The sequence below is a fragment of the Hypomesus nipponensis genome, chromosome 23, assembly GCF_054491055.1.
Source record: "Hypomesus nipponensis isolate SF chromosome 23, ASM5449105v1, whole genome shotgun sequence".
NCBI lineage: Eukaryota > Metazoa > Chordata > Actinopteri > Osmeriformes > Osmeridae > Hypomesus > Hypomesus nipponensis.
The window spans coordinates 1603080-1625583 of NC_140383.1; the positions used below are offsets into that span (position 1 = coordinate 1603080).

Consider the following 22504-nt stretch of genomic DNA (forward strand, 5'->3'; position numbering starts at 1 on the left):
TTCATTTTATTAACAACAGGCTTTGTAACCTGAACACGAAAACATCTGTCTTGCACAAATGTACAGTATGGTAAGTGACCCTTGTTGTTGCTCGCGAAGGGGGTGGAAATTAATATGTCTTCAGTTAATTGGACGTTTCACAATTATTCATGAAAGAGCTGGCTTAAGGAGATGTGCTGGCAAAACCTCAGAGATTCTGTGGCCTGTTTGGCCATCTGAACTCAGGGTCTGGTGTTTCTCTGACTAGAATAGTAATGCTGTGTGTCACTCTGCTCTTACCAGCATCCAGAGCTCACGTGACAAATCAGTTTCATTTCAGAGGGGGACGTGTGGTCATATTTGTAAGGCTATGTTTTTTGATAACTTAGGTTTAAGGTTTAAGGAAAAATGTAATATTTTAAACATGTAATGAGATATGGCAAAAGTACACACATCCTCTACTCGGGTAAAGGTACAGATACTCATGTTTAAAAAGACTCTGGTAAAAGTTGATGAACTGAGTACACTTTGTCACTCAAGTTAAAGTAAAGAACTATGGGCTCTGACATACAGCCAACTAAGTAAAACATAGTCATTACTATTACCTGTTTAAGTAAAAAAATGACAGAAAAATAGTAAAGTACTGATAACAGATCAAAATCTACTGAAGTACAGTACCCATCTCTGCAACAGTGTAACAACAGTGTAATCATAGTGTAATCACAGTGTAATAACATCAGAATACATGTGAAATAACAGTGTAAAATATGACATAAGAGTAATAACAGTGTAACAATTGTGTAATCACAGTGTAATAACACAATAACAGAGTTACAACAATGCAGAGAGAGTATCTGGACCTCACATCATATTAATACATGAATACAAAAAGACACTATTGACATTCACCTTTTTTTAGCAAAAAAAAATTCTGAACTTTTTTTTGAAATCTAATACTTATATTTTCACATATGTGTGATAACCAGGAAAAAAAAAGTGTGTAATTACAATAAAGATCGCAAATACAGATACAAATTGAAGTAACAAGTCTGGCTTTAAAACATTAGAAGTAGAAAGTACAGATATTTGTGTAAAAAGTTTAAGGAGTGAAAGTAAAAAGGTGTCAGAATTTTTTTTGTGAAGTAAAGTACTGATACCAGAAAAATCTACCTAAGTACAATAACAAAGTATTTGTACTTTGTTACTTCCCATCTCTGCATGTAATTCACATACTGCCATGCATGGATGCAAGGCTGAAACCACCACACACATTTTCTCTCACACACACACACACACTTTCCCCTGATTACACTCCCTAACCTTGTGCTCCTTTTTTCCACGTTAGCGAGAGGCCCGTGTACCCAGGGAGCGGGGGTCTGCTCTGCAGACAGGGCCTGAGAGGTCCCATGCACACAGGACCCAGGCCAAACCCCTCTCTCTCCACCACTGTCAACTTTCAAGAAAACAATGGTCAAGTTTTCCCTCCTAAATTCAAGCACAGATTACACACTTGACAGCTAATAGTTACACCGTAACTCCTCATACTTTCCACGTTGGTCATATCTAAACAACGACAACAAGGGCAAGGACAGACTTCCCGCTTCAACACTTTGGGAGGAAACACTTCAACCATATTCCTGGTGACCGGAGATTCCTTCAGCTACAGGTGGTGTGGACCAGCAGCTTGATCTGATACTGCTCACATCTGGTTCACCTCAGAGACGAGAGACAAGAGAGCAGACGGGCTGACCATACCAACAAGGGGCTGGCCTCTTGTTCGTTGATTGCCAACAAGCGGTAGATCACATCTCCTGTTAGATACCTGCAGACTGTGAGCCTCCGCTGTGTGTTCTTCTGTTTGGAAACATTGTATTGATTAGTTGTTGTCTTGATCTGCAAATGACAATCATTGATACAGAATCATTTTTAATCGAACAACCATTCTTAGTAATCAACTATGACTCAACTGTCTTTTCCAGTTTATGTGGTCTGACAGTTTTTTTTACCATTGCTTAAAAGCCCCAAATATCTCTTCCAGGATGAAGGCCCTTTTAGGCACGCTAGTCCCTGAAGCCCAGAAGGAGCTTGACGAGAGAGAGAGGTAGAGAGAGGTAGAGGAAGAAAGAGGTACATTAAGGGAGGGAGGGAGAGAGAGAGAGACAGAGAGAGGTAGATTGAGAGAGACAGAAAGAAGAGAGAGGAGAGAGACAGAAAGAGAGAGAGAGAGCACGAGCTGGTGTCAGATCAAAGATGAGCCCAGGCTGTATTTCACCCGGTCGGGATGACGCACTGCTATCTCCCTGACACCTCGAAACCAGCTCCACATGGTGCTGGGGGTTCCTGCTTAACAAGCCCAGATCCCTTCTACTGAGGCCTGTCACATCAATAGGCACACATCCATCAGACAGGCCGGCCTTAGATCACGGTCATAAATAGAAACGAGTGGCCGGTGGGTAGAGAGAGAGAGACGGAGAGAGAGAGAAAGAGAGAGACAGAGAGAGAGAAAGAGAGAGAGACAGAGAGAGAGGGAGAGAGAGAGAGAGAGAGAGAGACAGAGAGAGAGGGAGAGAGACAGAGAGAGAAGGAGGGAGAGGGAGAGAGAGAGATGACCCGACATGTGCGGCATTAGTCAAGCCAGTCAGGGCTTTTATGAAGCGTCTGGCTGAAAAGCCAAATCACTGGATGCAGGGCTGGGCCTCCTTTAGTCCTCAGATCTGAGGGGGGTTATGGAAGTGTTAGGAAGGGTTATGATTTGTTGGAGAGCCCGGACTTTGTGATGAGTGGAATTTTACCGTCCATGTGCATGCCAGCAATGCGTACCCCTGGGTCTGGGTCTGCTTCTGAGACTCACCCCAAATGATCTTGTTAAGTGGATCTTAAGATTTTAGATGAAGACTGTGTGTGTGTGTGTGTGTGTGTGTGTGTCTGAGTGCCTCCTTGAATAAGAGTCTGCTTCTTCACATTCATGCATGTATCAGACAAGATGATTCATAATATGTTTTTTGTCGTTGTCACAATGGTAATGAGTTTGTTATCTATGAAATCGTAAAGTCCCAGTCACCACTAAAGTTCCTCCGACAGCGGTACGTGCTATACTGTACTGACAGCAGTCACTGCACTATACTGTACTGCAGTCACTATACTGTACTATACTGTACTGCAGTCACTATACTATACTGTACTGCAGTCACTATACTGTACTATACTGTACTGCAGTCCCTATACTGTACTGTGGGCTACTGACAGCAGTCACTATACTATACTGTACTGCAGTCACTATACTGTACAGTAGGCTACTGACAGCAGTCACTATACTATACTGTACTGCAGTCACTATACTGTACTATACTGTACTGCAGTCACTATACTGTACTGTAGGCTACTGACAGCAGTCACTATACTATACTGTAGGCTACTGACACTGTCACTATACTATACTCACTTTCCTCCATTCTTCTCAGCAACTCTGATGACAAGGTGTTTCTGAAATCACATTAGGGGCCCTTCATAATGGCTTCATTGGGGAGTGTAACAGCTTTAACCGTTCAGGTTTCGTTTAATATGATGCGGTTTTTTTCTCGTTTTCTGCCGCTCTGACTCCAGTGTGGAAAAGGGCCTGGGGGGGGGGGGCTGGGGGGCAGGGGACCCCCACTGAGGCACCTTCCACTTTGATATCCCAACGGGGAGAAGAAAACAGGCCAGCACCCCCTACCCAAAACACACACTCCACCTCCAAACACACACTCATACATACTTCCCCCCCACCCCCAAGTGCAAGAGCAATCAGTTTGATCCATACACTATCTAAAACCTCACCGGTCCATTCATAGATATTTCATCTTGAAGTTCAAACAACCTGCGTTTTGTGAAGTTGAATGATTTATGCATTTTGATATATATTAAAGTCGGCTCCTGGAAAAAAGAGAGAACTTTGTGGAGGAGGTCCATGAGTGCAGTCAGGAAATTTCCACAACTCCCCCTCCCCCCTCACCCACCCCCTCCCCCCTCACCCACCCCCTCCCCCCTCACCCACCCCCACTGCTCCCTCAACCCCCCCTCCTCACCCTCACCCTCAGCCGCTTCTTGCCTCCCCCACCTAAGATCTTCGACCTGTACTCAACTCAAACAAGTTTCATTGACTTGACAGTTACAAAAAACAGTGTTGCCAAAGCAATTATGTCTGAGAATACGCAATTATATTCATTGTGCATGTGAAACTTCAGAATCTGAACCCTTTGACTACAAAAAAGGCCCAAACATGGGTCGGAATTTAGGTTTTTGCTCCAAGCTAGTGAAGCAAATTCAGTTGACAAACGAGACGAGCAACTGATCATCAGTTAGGCGTTGATGGGGGGTGGAGGGGGGGGGTGGAGGTCTCTGTCTCCAGCACAAACACGGCTGTGTAATTAGTGTTGTACTTGTGACCCGGATGCTAGGGTTAGCACTCGGGTCAGGTCTGATTCACAGAGACCTGTGGAAGCAGCTGCTCTGCTCTAGCCAGGCAGGCAGGTACGGGGCTCCGCTAGCTGGGGGGAACACAGTGGACGACTGGGCAAACACCGGCCCTGTTTGTTCAACTGATTGGCTGAGGTTCGCTGGGTGAAGATGGGGTTGTCAACACAGAGGAGGGCTTTACAGGCAACCGTCAGTCCCTATATCTCACCTCAGCCCCAGGCCCTGTTACACCCTTACACTTGGCAAAGACCCGACGATTTCAGCTGTTCATATTGGAAAGGCAATAAAGCTCTCCCCCTAGCTGAGTACGGTATCGCTCCACACCTGCACAACCACCTCATCATCAAATTACATTTGGGGGGGAAAAACTCAGTCTTGGGTTGGATATGCTAGCCGCTTGCAACAATCACCTTTTACTAGCCACACTAGCTAGCCCCCTCGACTCATAACACCTCGGAAAGCCTTAGAAGCAGAGCTGTGTTTGTTTAGACTCTCTGCTTGCTCTGGGAATGCGGAGAGCTGTGATCCTGGTCCCACCGGGGACCCAGAGCTGGTCTGAGCCTCCAGCCTCCCCCCCTGCAGCCTGGATCCTCAGCCCCAGGGGCCCAAGACACATTGTAAAGACGACAGCATGCTCCTCCCACCCCCACACACCAATCAGAGTTATTAGCTCTGAGGCTACCGCGTCGCCTTGTGAAGAGCAGTCTAGATGAGGAAAGCAGGTGAGGTATTTAACTAGCGTTTCACAGCTCTTAAAGTGCCATGGTGAGACGGGCACTAGCGGGCTGTGGAGTCAGCATTTATTTTCTTTTTTGCAGCTTCTGTCTGCAGAATAACAATCATTCTCTTATTCTCAAACACATCTAGTGTCGGTGGTTGAATGGTCGGTTTTGCGTTGACTTTATTTCCATACGGACCCAGCACCTGGTCAAAGAGTCCGAGAAATTGGTCAACGACGTTGCGGAAAATGAGCCATGCATGTTTGCTTGGTATTGTCATGGTGAATAAGGTCAAATTCATCACCTGTAGGAGATTACAAATAATTCACATCTGAAAGTGCTCAGATTTAAGTTTCCTTACTCTACAGGTATCTCATCGATCTGGAGTTAACAAAAAAATCATAACTAACTCATGAAGGGTTGTTATGTACTGACAATTTGGCAGATTATTGACCTGAGGGAGCTGGAGGAGCTCTCAGACTGAGGACAGAAGAAGAGAGGAACCTGACCCTTGTTCCATCCACAACTCCACACACAGAGAGAGAGAGAGAGAGAGAGAGACAGAGAGAGAGAGAGAGAGAGAGAGAGAGAGAGAGAGAGACAGAGAGAGAGAGAGAGAGAGAGGGAGAGACAGAGAGACAGAGAGACAGAGAGAGGGAGAGACAGAGAGAGAGAGAGAGAGAGAGAGAGAGAGAGAGAGAGAGTGAGAGAGAAAGAGAGAGAGAGAAAGAGAGAGAGAGAGGGAGAGAGTGAGAGTGAGAGTGAGAGAGATGTGGGCCCACACAGTCTGTAGTTCCCTGAGAGAACACACTTCTTTTACTCAGTTTCAGTGTGCCACATTGCACGAGATCGCTGACAGAAGTGGGTTTGGTATGTAAGCATGGTCATACCAGCCATTTTTCCCTCTTAAAATAATAAACGGTTCTGAAAGCAGTGGTTTCCTGGCAGGTATAGCACACCCTTCTGACTCACACGGAGGATTTGTCAAAGCGACAGCAAAGGAACGGAATCCCCTTTGTGTTTGTGTTGTATGGTATTCGGGTCTACTTGTTTTGCCAAACATTACAGAACAATAAATTACTGTAACTTGTTTGTGTGTGCATACTTTAAAACAACCAAGGCTCCTTTATGAATAGCATAGAACCAAATCGCAATAATTTTGTAATTTGGTGATGTTGATTCTGACGTTGATCTCATTGATGTCATATACACATGTTGTATGTATAAAATATATCGGCCTACCTCTATAGTGTGACCAGTGTTCATATGAAAATGATTGACGACCCTCGCAAATACTGTCCAAACCTCGGCTGACAGATCAACTGACAGCTTCGTTTACATTAGTTTGTAAATTTGCTACGTTCTGATGGGAACGTTTCTCCTGCACCCCCTCCTCATCCCCCGTCGTTCAACAGGATGCGATGCGCTAATTATATTTATACAAGTCAGAGGCCTGGAGTTTCACGTGGATAGCCCGATAAACACACCTGCCATCCTACGGAAGAATAGCGGCCCAGTGCTCGAGGCTTCACGGTGTTTGTCAGTTTTTGGTCTGCCGGATGCTAAATCAATAAACAATCTTGACGTAAAAATAAACTGTAAAAAAGAAGGTCCTGATGCAATCCCCAGACCGCGTGCTGGCAGCGGACCTCTGAGTTTCCCTCCTCGTCTCATCCTGAAGGTATTTCAGTCGCGTGCTGCAGAGGGCACGGCCAAGATCGACAGGCTGAGAAAGGTTCACATTGCCAAACGATAATAAAAAGCAGAGAGCTTTTTTCTGGAGACCTGTATAACAATATGTTATTATTCACAATACCGTGTATAACTGTTTGTCCGGCATGTAGTATTTTACAGTTAGGTCACTTGCTGAATTTGTTTATTCCAGAAGACAGTCGCGCGGCGACAGTGATTAGGAACCGTGTCGCCGTGACTGAGGATCATGGTATCAGACTAGAAAGGAACAAATCACACACACTGACGAAACCACTGTGTAGTTTAAAATACGGTTAAAGCAAGTAGAGCCATCTCCGGCACCATGCTTCAAAACAGTTTTCACTCAGTTAACAACCTCACAACCTGTCTGGATTACGTGTCTGGTTCAGGTTGATTACAGGTGATCATTTGTGGATCTCTGTCTGAAGCCGTGACCTGTGTGATGTGACGCTTGTAAGAAGTTCTAAACAGATCCAAATAGATTTGATATCTTACAAATAGTTTCCACTAGAGGGAGTCAGTGATCAGTGCCCGTTGGTGGTGACAGAAAGGTCACCAGTTTGGCACCTCCATACACAACCCCAGAAGAAGTTCTCATCTTCACACATCAGCTGCTAAACTGAGCATGGACAAGACCCTTGTGATATGTGGTAGTCTAGCGTTTATACATTTCCAGAAGAAATGCTGCTTTTGATCTATCTATAAAACAACTGTTCAAGTTTCACCTTTATTCATACAGATTATTCTGTGAAAAACAAGCTTTGTACCTGTAATGCAAACAATTCTCTACTTGAGCGTCCTTATCAAGTTTTCCACATGAAGCTCATCTAGTCAGCCCCACTCGCAGATATGTGAACTCTTTGACTTGCTCAATAGTATGACCAACACCGATGGAGTTGTCATCCCTGGGTTTGAAAGTTGTGAAACCGGCTGTTCACAGGAAATGGCTGTACAAAATAGAGATATTTAACACCCAACCAACTCCCACTCAAGAAGGCAAAGATCACTCTAACTCTTAATGTAGCGTGCTGTTTTTATTCAAAAAATTCTAAGAAATTCCATTAAATGTAACTTGAAATACATGCATTCTTTTTTTTATTGGCCACTTCCATGTCTCGCACTCCCTGTTCACATTCAGTGGAGTAAAACAGGTGAACGGAGAACGGAGGATTCAGATCTGAACTGTCCAGAAGAGCTGCACATCATGTGTCACAGTCAAGTCATACACCAGCCACACACACAGTACACACACACATGTGTATGTTAGCTCTCTCACACACACACACACAAAAGCATTGTAAAAAGAGCAGGGGCTCAACCCCACAGGGTATATACAGATCTGAGCTCTGGGAACGCTGATATATGTTTTCGTCATCATCCATGGGGTGGAACAAGCATGCACACGCACACCTAATCACATGCAAAGGCCAACTTGTGTTGTGTGAACATGAGACAGCCCTGACAGGGCTGCAGGGCTGCAGGGCTGCAGGGCTACAGGGCTGCAGGGGCACGACCACAGGAGGAAGAGATCAAAACAAGGGAGAGGATCACGTGTGTGCACCTAAAATAGACCACCCGATCTAGAACCTTCTCAGACTCATTTCCGTCCGTCTCCCGTCTCCTGCAGCGTAACCCAACGCACTTCCCATACTGCAATGCACCTCTACTTAATTGTTTCCTATGGGAGTCATTAGAGGGACTAAGATTACACATGCAGCACACGGGACACGTGCAGCAGAAACACTGGACGTTTCTCTATTGGTGTCATCCATCTTCCCCAGGATCAGACGCCTCGTCAACACTGGTCCACTGCCTCCACATTCTGAATGTGGTTCCCGGTGACAGTGGGCTGTTGTCAGGGCCTAGCAACATGGGTCCAAGTGCAGAGGGGTAGCTAAGTGGGAACAGCTTGAGGAGCCTCTGGAGCACAGGGCACTTTACCAGAAGGGAAATGACTAAACCAAATGCTTTGGTGGCCGAAGCCGAGGGGATACACTGTGCCTGAACGAGACAGCTGTGTACACACACACGCACACACACACACTTAGCACACACACGCACACACACACACACACACACACGCGCACACACACACACACACTGTAGCTCAGTGACACAAATACAAGCCCATTTAATAACAAACACGTTGGTAAACAAGTAAATAAATACACAAATCTTTGAAATAATCCGTTATCAAAATAATACAATAAAAACAAAAAACAACACAAATTCCAATGAATAAATAAATAAATAATTTACAAATCAAAGAAGACACCTGACATGCTAAGCACAATTTAAGAACAGTTTTGCATGATCTCATTTACATCATCAAGACTCTTAACACATCGGCTCGCTAAGGCCCTCAGTTCCAACCCAACACAGGCCCTTCAGTGGAAAACACTCCCCAAGTTTAAAACACACATAAAAAGACCTCCAGACTAAGGGTTTCATTCAGTCTCATGCCAGGCTGCCTTTCTCCCCGCGACAAGTGCCATCGTTGTGGGATCCAGTCTGGCCTTGTGCCCTCTATTCACGGTGAACAACATCCCTGATCCAAAGACACTGGCTCTCCATTACCAATCAACAACAAATCTGAATATTTAAATGTCCGGGCTGAAGGAGGAGAGGGGGCAACCTGGTGAGAAGTCTACAGATGCCAGTCAGAGCAGGGTAGTGAGGCCCGCAATAACACCCGCCATTGAGATGGAGAGCAGAGAGAGGGTAGGAACCAAATGCTCCAGCCTCACCCCGCCTCACCCTGCCTCGCCCCGCCTCACCCTTCCTCACCCCCCCGCTCTGCACACTCAGCACGAGTTAATCCCACTTTATCCAGGAGAGGCGGGCTGTCAGATCTGGAGAGAGACGGGGTGCAGGGGAGACAAAAGCAGGACAAACACAGAAGTTTAGATACGTTTTAATGACCATTTAACAAGTCACAGGTCCAGCCCCCCCCCCCTCCCTTGAGGGGGCACACTCACATCTGAAAACCCCCTCCACAAGATGCTTGAGTGGACCCCCACAGCCCCGGTTAACTTAAGCACACAGACGACTATTGAAGCCAGTGAGAATACTTGTGCTTTGGTGAAAGGGAGCTTTAGAGCACGGATGTAAAGGGGAAGGACAGCTGGAATAAAACACACAACAAATATCAACAAAGCGAGCTATGTGTCACAACTCAATTCAAAGCCAATGAGCTTTGGGGTTTGCTTTGGGTGGAAGCATTATTTTCAAGACCCCGTCACTCCACCCCCCTCCCCCCTCCCCCCTCTGTCTGAAGCCACAGGTACAGCACTCTAACGTATGCCACCTCGATCCTGCCAGAATGTGTATTGTGGAATTATCTTACACAAATTTGTGTTGCATGATAATCAAATGTTTACGTTTACTTTTTAAGTTTATCTCACATGATAATGTACTGAAGCGTTCACAGGCTACATTTTCTATTTTTGAAAATGAAACTAAATATTAAATGTGCACGCGGAACAGCTGCAAACCGTCCGTCCACAAAAGCTCACAAAGTACAAAAATCACAAAATTCTAAAAGCATCACGAGTCTATTATTACTTACCACTTGTGTTCCAAATGGCATTGGTTTGATTCTTGTAACCATTCTTCATACACTCATCTACATAAGACTTAGGATCACGACCTGACATTAGAATCTCTCTGAGAAGAGCAATATATGCAATTGCGAGCCTCAAAGTGTCAATTTTGGACAACCGTTTTTCATAAGGAAACGTGGGAACGTGACAACGGAGCTCTTCGAAGGCCGAATTAATACTCAACATCCGTTTCCTTTCCCTGATGTTGGCGGCATGACGCTGGACCTTGTACGGGTGATGGGGCATCAAGCGCCGCGACCGGCGCTTCGAGACCTCGTTAGGTTCATCCACGGAGGAGCTGTCCACTTCAGCACCGGCTCCCAGCCCAGGTGACTGGGAGTCTAGGTCGGTGAAGGTTAGCTGTGCGTCGGGGAACACTGACTGGCAACCAAATGACGACCAGGGTGAGAGCTGGCCTGTGACCGCTGTGCAGTCGAAGAGAAGGGTGTCCAGTTGAGCCTGGAACTGGACATTAGGATCCATCTGCCCCCAAAATGCGAAGTCTGTGTTTCCATCTTGGTCAAAATCAAAAAAGATATCTTCCATTTAAAATCTAGATAATGACAGTATAATTCCAGTAAATCTGGACAGATGCGAAGTTTTTCTTCTTCAGATTATTGTGCGTGGTGCTTCGTCTCCAAATAAAGTTCTAATGCAGACCATTGGGTGTGCAACGTGACCTGTAAACTGTAGACTGTGTGATTCGCAAATGGACATATCTAGAGGATTAAATAGTTACCGGTCTTCATGATTCGCGGCGGGGTGCGTGGAGCAATTCTAAAGGCTGAAAAGGACCTAATTAACACACATGCCCCCTCCTAATAGATTACTCATTATACCTTTTAGAAAGCGGAGTTGTGTACAAAGGAATAAGTTGATTTTCAAATTACGGACAGAGGGAAACACGTGTCCAATTATAAACTTAAGTTCCTCCCTGATATTTACAAAGAGACGTTACTGGGTTTTGGCGCTTGTTCCTTTAGAGGCCCCGCTACAAGGAGCAGTAGCTTTAACCGTCTAAGCAAACAAGGGTGCCATCTGAATTGAATACCCTTATTAATTCGAACTAAACTGACACCAAACAATACTGTCTGAAACATGTGACAGCACTTTAGACTAAAAGGCTTAAACATAGCTTTCAAATTAAGCCTCTTTACTTAAATGAATCTAAATAGGCTAAATCCTAAATAGCCTAAACGAAATCTAGCAAGTGCACCTCCTACAATGTAACATATTCTAAATTGGCATGTCATACATGTAGCGTAATTCAAACCCAATAATATTTACCCGTGGGTATCTAAGGTTAGACGTGCTTTGCAACATACATAGGTAACATGTATTGTTAATCATGTACGCTATTTTCAAAGGAACTTAATTTAATACATAATAACGATGTTACAGTAGCCTACATTTCGATCATCACCTTAAACTGTCTTTTTTGGAGACTATAGACCGTGGTGCCGATTCATGTTCTGGAAGCATCCTCGAAACGGAACGGTCTTTTTCAGCATCTTTTGGCTACATTTAGTCATTTTTGTTAGAACGATTTTGCAAATATCCAAGTTTGACATGTATGCATCAAGGTGGATTTGGTTTTATTATTTTGTATAAAAGAGAAAGTAGCTATTTAGTATTTGAGTAAGTTACTTCCTCTACAAAGCTATTTAGCCTACTCGTAGTTGAGACCAGTGAAGGCAGGTGGACGCGCGCTGGTGATCAGTCTTGTCTGGGGCAGTGTGTCGTTCCTAAAAAGCCATATACCCTCAGACATGAGGTTTTCAAGGTTTAACAAGGCATTTAAATAATGTATGTTTCATGTAAGTCAATGCAGATGGCGTTGTAATGGACAACGGTTCCAGTTTGAATCCCAGAAGATTAGAGGTTAGATCAATCCAATAAAATATCAAATAGGCAATGAATTGGTTTTGTCTGATAAATGTGATAATAGCCATACTCGTCAAGTGGAAAACTATTTTGTCCATAACACGTTTCTAATTGTGTTATTCGAAATTTTTTCGTTATACCATTGCTTTCAGGTGTGTAAACAATTACGAATTGCTAATGAAGCTAATAATTACAAAATGTATTAAGTAATCTACCCAAAACGAGCATAATTTATTGTCTAACGTAGCTGATATATCCTAAATATTGGATCATAAAAAAGGCCAATGACGGCTTTCCTTTAACACAGCATCTTCGAATCACAGTTACAAGCTCATAAAAGGGTTTTGAAGTGAACAACTCTTGTATATTTTCCTCGTCGTTTAGTTATGGGGGACTCCACACTAAATCTGAATTGAGCTTTGGCACCAAGCTCACATCTGCCTTCAAACAATTGCCTATTTGGCAGCATGGTTCAACCATGTGGACATAGCACGTTTAGATAAACCTTCAAATCGTATTATTGTAGACAACTTGATCTGTCTGTCATCCAGTCACAGTAGCCTATTTCAAGAGACTGAATTCATCAGATAAATGGAGAATAATGATCTTGACAACTATGCACTCTGCAAAACTGTATAATAGGCTGTAGGCTACCTCGGAAAATAAGAGAGGCACGCAGTAGGCTAGCCTGCTCCAGTCCCGCTTGACATGAGGATTATAAAGCCAAATCAGAACTTGGCCCCTGTGTAGGATTTGAATAGCAATCTTGTTTATTCAAATTAATCAAGCTGTTATTCTAAAGCAGGAGAACTATGCATCATTTCCGTTTCTCTCTTGACCCGAGGCTCAGCGCTAGAGCTTGTCAGAACCTTCTGCCAAACAGACAGCGGCCGGTCACGCGCAGCTGACGGCCCCGGTTGAGTTCTATTTTGTATTGAAGGACTCGCCTGTCAAATGCAGAAGCTTCAGTCTTTGCGGAGAACACAACCTATTTTTTAACAAATGAAGTTTTCAATTGTTTTTTCTTTTCATTTGCTCCCTTCATCACCTGTTACTGGCAAATGAAAGCCCTGTCAGGTCTAGGTTGACAACGTCGGACCGTCAAAAGAACAGTTTAGAAGGGGACGTTAGAAACAGCATTATGACCGCTTCTCTGGCATGCCAGTTAGTACGTGCCAAGCACACCCAAGCTCTCTCGAGATTGCGCCTTTTTACGCAAACTATTATATCTTGAGGCCGGTACAGCACATCTGTTTGCAATTAAGTCGCCGTTTTTGAAGTTGTCTCGACTTGGGAGTTATTCGGAAGAAAACAAGGAAGTTAATGAAAATAGAAAATTAAAAGCATATCAAAATCGATTCCGACCAAACCTGTTTTCTTTCATCTAGATCTACTTGAATGCTTTATTAATTTTAATCAATGACATGCTCATTGGGGCGTTACTGACAACGTATTTGTGTCATTTCCTACAGTGTGTAAAGTTATATTTCCCAATCAGACTTTTAAATGAGAAAAAATGCAAAACGCACACACACTGCGCAAATCCTGCAAGTATTTACATGAATCATCAAATGAAACAAACTTGTAAAGAGGCAAAACGAAATACTAAATGCTATCAAGCTAAATAATACAACGATCTTTGCATTCAGACAATGTTGTTTGTATGAATGGTTGAGTGAAAAGGGTGATATAATCTCAGTCCAATAGCTCTGGGAGCAGCCAGCTGTCAGCACAGCGTGGCAGCCAAATGCAATCTAGCGTCAGTCATGTTTGGAAGCTTTTCATCTTGGCTGAGATAGCGAACTTTCAGTGCCATGGCATGGTGGAGGTGATAGCTATACAAAACACTCAACTAGATGAGATTAGCCTTCTCCCCAAGTCCCCACTTAACTATTAGACATGTAAATATACGAACTGAACTTGTATCTATAGTTGTAATGTCGTAAACTTGAAATGTTGTCCTGTTTCAACGACAGACTTGTAATTGGAGGAATGTCTAGCGGCAGGAGATATGCCTGAACACCATGGGAACGAACAGGAAGAGCTGTTTATGGCCCGCTGCACCTAGAGTCTGCTGTAACTAAACTGTCTACGTTTGCCAACTAAGAGGAAAGGTAATGAGGCTGTGACACTTTCTGATGCCCAGGAGATAGTGTCTACTCAGGTAGGTTTCTGTGTGTGTGTGTTTGTGGGGAGGGGGGAAGGGGATGAACACAGGTGTGTCTATGCAGGATTAAAATGCTTGTGCATGTTCCTGCACAGACAACCACACAGTGTCATTAGAACTAGGGAATACTTCCCCTGGCCTGGGTCCCATTCCTCTCTGCTAACCTGCTCTGGAAAAGGGATCAGGATCATAAAGAGAGCCCAGAACAAACCCCCCTCCCAAGGCAGAGCTGTGGGTCTGGGAGCCGACACCCTCCCCGGTCATGGAGCCCCAGGCTATATGGGGGTCAGGGCCTGTGTGCGTGTGTTTGTACTGTGGCCGTGTGCGACAGCCACGTCAACATGCTGTCCTGTGCTGTGTGCCTGGTATTGGTACATCCTTGGTATAAATGTGCGTGTGTGAGAGTGGGGGGTCCGGTGGGGAGGGATACTGAATGTGTCACATGACTCGTGGGTGTACGCACCATGAAGGGTTCTCTCTCTCGTCAGTGTTCCTAGGTCCACTGTGGAGACTTCAGGGGTCACCCCTGCGTTGCTCTTCAGCATGTGTGAAAGGACATAGAGACACAAACAAGAGGGAGGGAGCAATACAGGGCAGGGAGATAGGGAGGAGAGAGACAGACAGAGAGAGGGAGAGAGAGGGAGAGAGACAATGAAATAGAAGGAGAGAGAGGGAGAGAGAAAGGGAGAGAAACATAAAGAGACAGAGATAGACAGAGAGAGACAGAGAAGGATAGAGAGAGAGAAGGACAGAGACAGAGGGGAAAAGAGAGAGAGGACAGAAAGGGAGAAAGGGAGAGAGAGAGAGAGAGAGGGAGAGGGAGAGAGAGGGGGAGATAAAGGGAGAGAGAGAAAGAGAGAGAGGGAGAGAGAGAGCCATGGCGTTCCAGCCGCTAGGGTTGAGGGAGTGTCTCTGTCCCCCTCAGAGAGGAACGCTGCTGTTAACTGGGCCAGATGTGAACACACACACAGTCCCTCCAGTCTCCACTCCCCCTCGGTGGAATAACCCCACAGCCTGGGTCCCTGCCCCAGCACAGGTGCTCCCTCACACTCCAGAGATGGCCGGAGCAGCCTCCCAGGGCCCCTGAGGTCACCGCTAACAGGCCGGTGAACACATTACCACTAATGACTGTCTGCTGGCTTCGTTGAGTCACGTCGGGAACAAGCTTTCTTTTTCGCTTTGTCATGCCCTGCTCTTATGGGAGGGCGGCGTTGAGGTCAGTCACCACTGTGGAACGGGAAGGTGAAGGAAAATGTCTGCCGCTGAAAGAATCTCGTCGTGAGAGGATCTAGTAGCCATTGTGAAAAGGGGTATGAACGGGCATGGATTCATCGATTCAGGACAAGGCGGAGCAGGTCGATGAATGTGCCATTGAGCCTCTGGTGACGTGCTGATACAGTGACCTTCTGAAAGGAAATAACATCTATCTCTGGCTCTATAGTGGAGGCCACATCCTTATCTAATCATCTCATTAGTCCTCTCTCTCCCTCCTGAAGAGCTGTTCTTTATTGTGCCGTTTCTTGTGAATTATCCCTCTTCGTGGATAAAAGCTATTAGGTATAGCATAGAAGCAAAATCTATAGATCTTCATCTAATCAGTTGGTATAAAGTATAGCCATCCATCAATGTGTTTGTGAGAACGAATCAATCTGTTGCACAATGTACCTTACATGTCTTTGTAACTCAAACTGCAGGATGCCAGAAATGTGTTCTGAATGGTTGTTTATCAGTTGCTCCCGGCAAGACCTGAATCTGCTAGACACAGCAGTCACAAAGCCAAACCTAAAAATACATACACACACACACACACACACACACACACACACACACACACACGTTGTACTTCAACATGAACATGCACATTCAGTACACCACATCATCCTCTCTCCCTAAAACCTTAAGACTGCTATCATAAATCTAGATCCCCATTCATGCATCTTGTTTCGTAAGTGGTAAAGTCCCAAAAAGTGGTTGAGAGGGCTGCCTTGGATGAAGTTACAAAATAGTGTTCCCCTTTTGCAAGACCTAACACACGATAAATCTCATAATTGAGGTGTCAGAAATCTTGACTATTTATGTCCAAACAGCTCTTAATTCTTTCACATTTGTATCCAGCCTCTAAGTGGGAAATTGGAGATAATGCTTTGAATGAGAAAAAAACTGATAAAAAATATATACTTAATATCCTTCAAGGCTGCACAGTTTCATACACAACAAATAAAACAGTAACATATTTTATTAGAAACAGGAAGAGCTTGTTCAAAAGTGGAAAAAGGATCCACACTTCTCTCCACTGGCAGATGAACAGACATCCTTCCTGGACAGGAAGTCCCAGCCGTGCCAAGGATATATAAACTACAAAGAGAGAGCGGGTGCATAAACGAAGGAAGGTCGAGCTATTAAATGTATAGAGCGCTTTCTCCAAGAGGTTTATATCTGAAGGAATGATATCTCTGTCACATTTACCATTGTTGGCAAGTTTGGCCAAAACCTGTCCTTGTACTGAGAAATACAGAGAAAACAGGTGGAGATGTGAAGACTGATGTTTTGTAATTAGATTTATGAACCATCTTCACCATTAAGCAATCATGAGTGTATGGCAGCAAGCACACATGGACAAAATAAAAGGGCAATCATTTTACAACACTAGGCTATACATTTTACATCTGCTGTGTATCAGATTGTCAATTTAGTAATCGTTTTCTTAAATGACCTCCTAAAACCTTGATACTTTCTTATTTGAATCATTGAACAAATGATGAAAAATATTATCAAAGTTCATTCGTTGAATCGAGATCATATACAGTATATCCTCAGCGTGTAAAAACATCGTTCATCAACCGTCTATCATCCGTCATGAGTCGTCAACAATGTGAGGAGAAAGATATTGCAGTATCACCACCTCATTTGATGTTCAAACCAACATCTCTTTAGAAGCATTCCCACACGCAAAGTTCCTAAACAACCCTCAAAAAAACTCAAAGGCATTTTCTTGTTTTGATAAATAAGAATAAATGAATACAATAACACTCAGATAAGTTACACAAAACTGCTTACACACCACCCACACTTGCATCTGAGAGCAATCAGATGGCTGGTTTCCACGAAAGGGGTCGAAAGTGGCCGTTGATAGACGCAGGACCACCAACCGATAGCTAGCTGCCCGCTAGCGCCCCTCAAGGTGAGAGCAGATTAGCATCGAGAACACGGTGGCACGACAAAACAAAACAAAAGCATGAGAGCAAAGTAAGCGAAAGCAAATGACAACAAACACATCGGCCGCGTGCAGATGTGAGCGAGTGCATTCCTCTCCGGTTGGCCTGGTAACTTCCTGCGAGGCAGCGTTACAGACCTCAGATGTTTATCCCTCGGTGGCACCGGGGGACGAAGCTATTGGGCAAGCTATTTTTCTCACACTCAACTCAAAACAAATACTTTCATTCGTTCTATCTACTGTTCATAAAAGCTTGTTTTAAAAATGAATACATTATGTAATGTAATTCTGATCTGGTGTGTAGCCTACTGTACTGTCGCTCAAAATGGGAACATTTTACCCAAACCTTTAGGCTAGTACACATGGGAGACATGGATGAAATCTGAGGATTGATCCATTTCTATACGCAAGTCTTAGTATACAACACACTGACACGGTGGATGTGTGAAATTGAAAGGGGAAGGTAAACATGACTTTAAAATCAAGTATCAATTTAGAAAGGGAAAAAGCAAGGGGGAAAAGGCCATTCTCTGTTTGCTTAAAGCCTTCTATGCTCCTGGCCTTCCTAAAAGGGTCGTTCATGGTGCTTTCCTGACTCCAACCCTTCCTAAATGTGGATGTTTCGCAGATTGGATCGAATGCCTCCTGCTGGAGGTGTTACTGTTTCCTGCCTGTTCCAACTCCTGCCAATGCCTAAGCCCCTCGTTATTCAGTCGTTTTGGAAGCTGTCATATGGAGAACAGAGGAGGGGGGGGGGGAATAAAGAACAACGAGTTATAAGAAACAGATCGCAAAATGTAAACACTAATCAGATGACGCAGCGGGAAACAGGAAATATGACTCCCTGGAGCTGGAAGCTGCGTCCATGAAAGAAAAATGAGATAAATGAATCATTGTATTTTAGCAGGCGCTGTGGGAGAAGACACAAGGCTGGACGGGAGAGGGAGGGGTTCACTGAGGGACAGAGTGGGAGGAGGGAGTGCGTGTGAGGAGAAGAGAGAGAAAGAGAGATGAGGGAGAGAGGGGGGCAGAAAGAGGGAGGGGGAGAGAGAGGGAGAGATGGAGAAAGAGAGTGTGATAGAGAAAGAGCAGGAGAAAAAAGCAGAGGCCATACAGACACCAGACACTCCAGCCTCTCTCCTACACCTGTAGGATACGTATCCATCCATCTTCCCAGACCTTCCCCAGACACCTTGGGTCAGGGGTCAGACTAAGGAGGCCAGTCCTGCCAGCCAGTTACCAGCCCTGCCAGCCAGCTACCAGTCCTGCCAGCCAGCTACCAGTCTTGCCAGCCAGTTACCAGCCCTGCCAGCCAGCTACCAGTCCTGCCAGCCAGCTACCAGTCCTGCCAGCCAGTTACCAGTCCTGCCAGCCAGCTACCAGCCAGCCAGTTACCAGTCCTGCCAGCCAGCTACCAGTCCTGCCAGCCGGCTACCAGTCCTGCCAGCCAGTTACCAGTCCTGCCAGCCAGCTACCAGCCAGCCAGTTACCAGTCCTGCCAGCCAGCTACCAGTCCTGCCAGCCAGCTACCAGTCCTGCCAGCCAGTTACCAGTCCTGCCAGCCAGCTACCAGTCCTGATGCTGGCTGGATGCTTCTGGTTGGTCTGGAATGAAAGCCTGAAGCCTGAGAAGGCTTTTTAAAAGACAGTTGTTTCCAGTTAAGTAAAGCACACTGATAGTCCAGATAATACACCCTAAAAGACTGGATACCTTTCAACATTTGATCAAAATATTATTAATTAATCGTAAAGGTGAATTACCGCTACCTTTTTTTCGTGAGTGAAATTTGATATTGGACAGAAATAAAGGCTGTGTAATAATAACTTGCTTAAATCTAATCATTTAGCCACTTAAAAAACATTTTGACATGTGTTTGAACTAGGTTGTTTGGAACAAGAAAAGGAAAGTATTGATTTAACTTGAGGATTCATGTAAGTTAGAACCCAGAGTTTCTCAGGCAGATCTTGCTAAACCAACACCCTTCTGTGTGGTCTACACAGAAACACAGATAATGACAATACATAGCTAACGGCGCCACCTAGCCAGCTGGATGACTCAGTACTTCATCACAATGAGAGCATGACTAGTCCACAGGGAATGTGTGGGTAACATATCCCCTGAATTAACTTTGACATTAACATGGAAGCTGACATTTACAAAAGGAGAACTAAAACAAGCTAATTTAATGATGCTTGCAGTTCATGAGTAAACCCACAAGAACAAGACAGTGCCTTCGCAGCCATTCAGGGATTGTTTGAAGTTAAATTCATTAAAAAGTATTGCCCAGCTTCAGTTTCAAACTAAAGCCACTACAAAACAAAAGTCAAACACCACAGAATCCAGCCTCTGAGTCCTCCACCTTGAAACTAAACACAAGCACCACCAGCATTTCACAAGCCCTAGCAAAGACCAAGACAAGATGGATTGGACATTCCTACAGCTCCAGACAAGACAGACCAGTACATTTAAGATAATATATGACCCTGTCCTCCACTCTGTGGGACTGACAGAGGAGCCGGCTGGTGTTAGTAGAGTCAGGGGCTGTCGACCTCTCTCCCAGTTGGTTTGGCTGCCCGTCTCCCCTGAGGTAAGGGGGGGGCAGGGCCTGGTCCTCCTGGGACTCCGCCAGGGCCCCAATCCAGCCCTCGTCCAGCCCTCCATGGTGGATAGTGTGGATCATGGCCGCTTGGCAGGAGTCGCACTCTTTCGGGGACAATGAAAAATAATTTCCTCCTGAATATGTGTCACTAGGGACAAGGGTTGGCCTGACTGATGGAGCACCAGGAATGCAGCGCCGGAATAGCAGGGAAATGTCAAAGACAGACGCTGCAGCCTCTCGCCATCTTTTCACCCAGTACTGATTACACAGCACAGGGGACCACATACCCTGCAAGGAAATATTAGGAGAGATTCAGAACACCATCTCACATTGAGTCATTATTATGTTGTTCAGAGAAAATGAGTTTCAGAATTCTTCAAATGATTCAGTGGAATTTCAGAATTCTTCAAATGATTCATTATGGATCTCTTCAACCAACCGTGAATACACAGTATGGAAAAAACATTTTGTGAGATGTAGAATACAATATCACGTGTAAATCCCAGCAATATAGTTGAGAAATTGAAGTTTGTTCACAGACTGAAGTTGTCTTTTTGGAGGGGACATGCTCACCTCTCTCTCCCCTATGTAGTGTACCTGGATGGTAATGGCATCTGGCAGTAAAACTGAGCCCCCCCCCAGCACGCTTTGCCTGCCTGCCACCTTTCCTCACCCACATCCCTCCATCTGCCTGGTTGGAGGGGCTGGGTCTGTGACCCGCCTGACTCGGTTAGAAACCCAGGAACACCCCCAGCTCTGAGTGTAAGTGACTGTGACAGATCCCATCTTTTCTTTTGCGATGTGAAAGTACTAACATTCGCCCCTCGTTAAATCAGTCGGACCTTTGAACTTAGGAAAAAGACCACTGTGGAAAATAAAACCTCCCTTCCTTCGTTTCTCCTGGTGCTCCACCTTGTCTTCGAGGAGAAGAGAATTGATCAGGCCTTTTACAGGGCGCCTCATACGGGTCCTTCAGGTCCGCGGTGCCATTGCCAAGACACGTCTCAAGGTATCAGGGGAGTCCAGGACGTGGAAACCACTTTGAAGGTGAAGCCATGCGTCCATTTTGACTTGTGACAAACAGACTGACGATGGTCATGTCTGTGTGCCACAGGATTGTGGGACAGCGTCTGGAAAAAGCCAGAAGCAATGGGAAATTAATTGTGAAAGGCTTCATATCAAGGTACATATTCTCATAGTGAATTTCCTGTATTTACCCTGAGTGGGAATAGTAGGAGTAGTTGAACCTTAGCTGCAGGCAACCGCACTGTGTGGTGTAATGTGTTTTATCGCAATTCTCTGTTTCTAAACATACGTCCCCTCCTGTTTAGCTGGAGAGACAAACCTAAACGGAAAAATTAAGTCTGGCCGTTATGGTCACAAACTGTAGTAACCAGTGCACCTTGAAGCTTCAATAAATGTACTGGTTTTTCCAGTTCCACCACACATAAACAGCCCAGACTTCAAAGACCAGTTGAAAGGTAGAGATATCTTCCTTAACCCAGGCCCGTCTGCTTGGCTAACACTGGGGGAAACTAGGAAATGTGGTTCCTATTATTTGATAAGCATCCCATATTTTCAGAGGTATTTTAATGGCCTGGAGTTATTCCTTTCATGGCTGTTGCGCTAACTCTCTAACGGCGCTGGAGAATGCTCCTCACGGCAGGGCAATAGGAGGGGGGGATATCTTCATTACGCAATGACACCAGGCGCTAGCCACCTCACTTTGTGATGGAGGTGCAGATCAAGTTTTCCTTTTACTCACCGCACTGGTATTCATTACGCCTTCTCCTTTTTCCGCCTGTTCGTTTATTTTTCGCCGTTGGGAGACGGACGGAGTGAGCGCGTGCTCTTCCCCTGTCATGGTAGGACAAGTGCGGCCGCCTCCCTGCGATGAGAGAGGGACAGTGTTGTTTCAGGCTGCGCGGTACGTCAGCAGCTGTCATAGCTGGCCTTGGCTTAGCCTCGGTCTGGTGTGTTTGTTGATTGTACAGCTTCTGAGGAGGGAATCCTGACAGGAGACGAGACTGTGATGACCTCTGAGCCGACAGTCCTCCTCGCTACTTCTACAGAGCCTCCGGGACATCCTCCAACACACTAACCTCTAATGGTAGATCGGTGTTAATATCAACCTCAGTGTCTCTCACCTTGAGAGGTTAGATCCAGGTGCGG

At 45.1% G+C, this 22504-nt stretch overlaps 1 protein-coding gene and 1 long non-coding RNA gene across 2 annotated transcripts; both read right to left on the minus strand.

Annotated features, from left to right (window-relative positions):
* Positions 1 to 9680: 9680 nt before the first annotated feature.
* LOC146233534 (protein Fer3) lies at positions 9681 to 11014 on the minus strand. Its single transcript, XM_084689933.1, has 2 exons — positions 10435 to 11014; positions 9681 to 9718 (listed from the first exon to the last, which is right to left on the minus strand). The coding sequence occupies exons 1-2, from the start codon at positions 11012 to 11014 to the stop codon at positions 9681 to 9683; spliced, it is 618 nt and encodes a 205-aa protein (XP_084546059.1).
* Positions 11015 to 16661: 5647 nt separating this feature from the next.
* On the minus strand, positions 16662 to 18658 carry LOC146233535 (uncharacterized). The gene is made up of 3 exons (XR_014741752.1): positions 17581 to 18658; positions 16986 to 17021; positions 16662 to 16874 (listed from the first exon to the last, which is right to left on the minus strand). It is a non-coding gene; the product is annotated as an uncharacterized LOC146233535 (long non-coding RNA).
* Positions 18659 to 22504: the final 3846 nt, after the last annotated feature.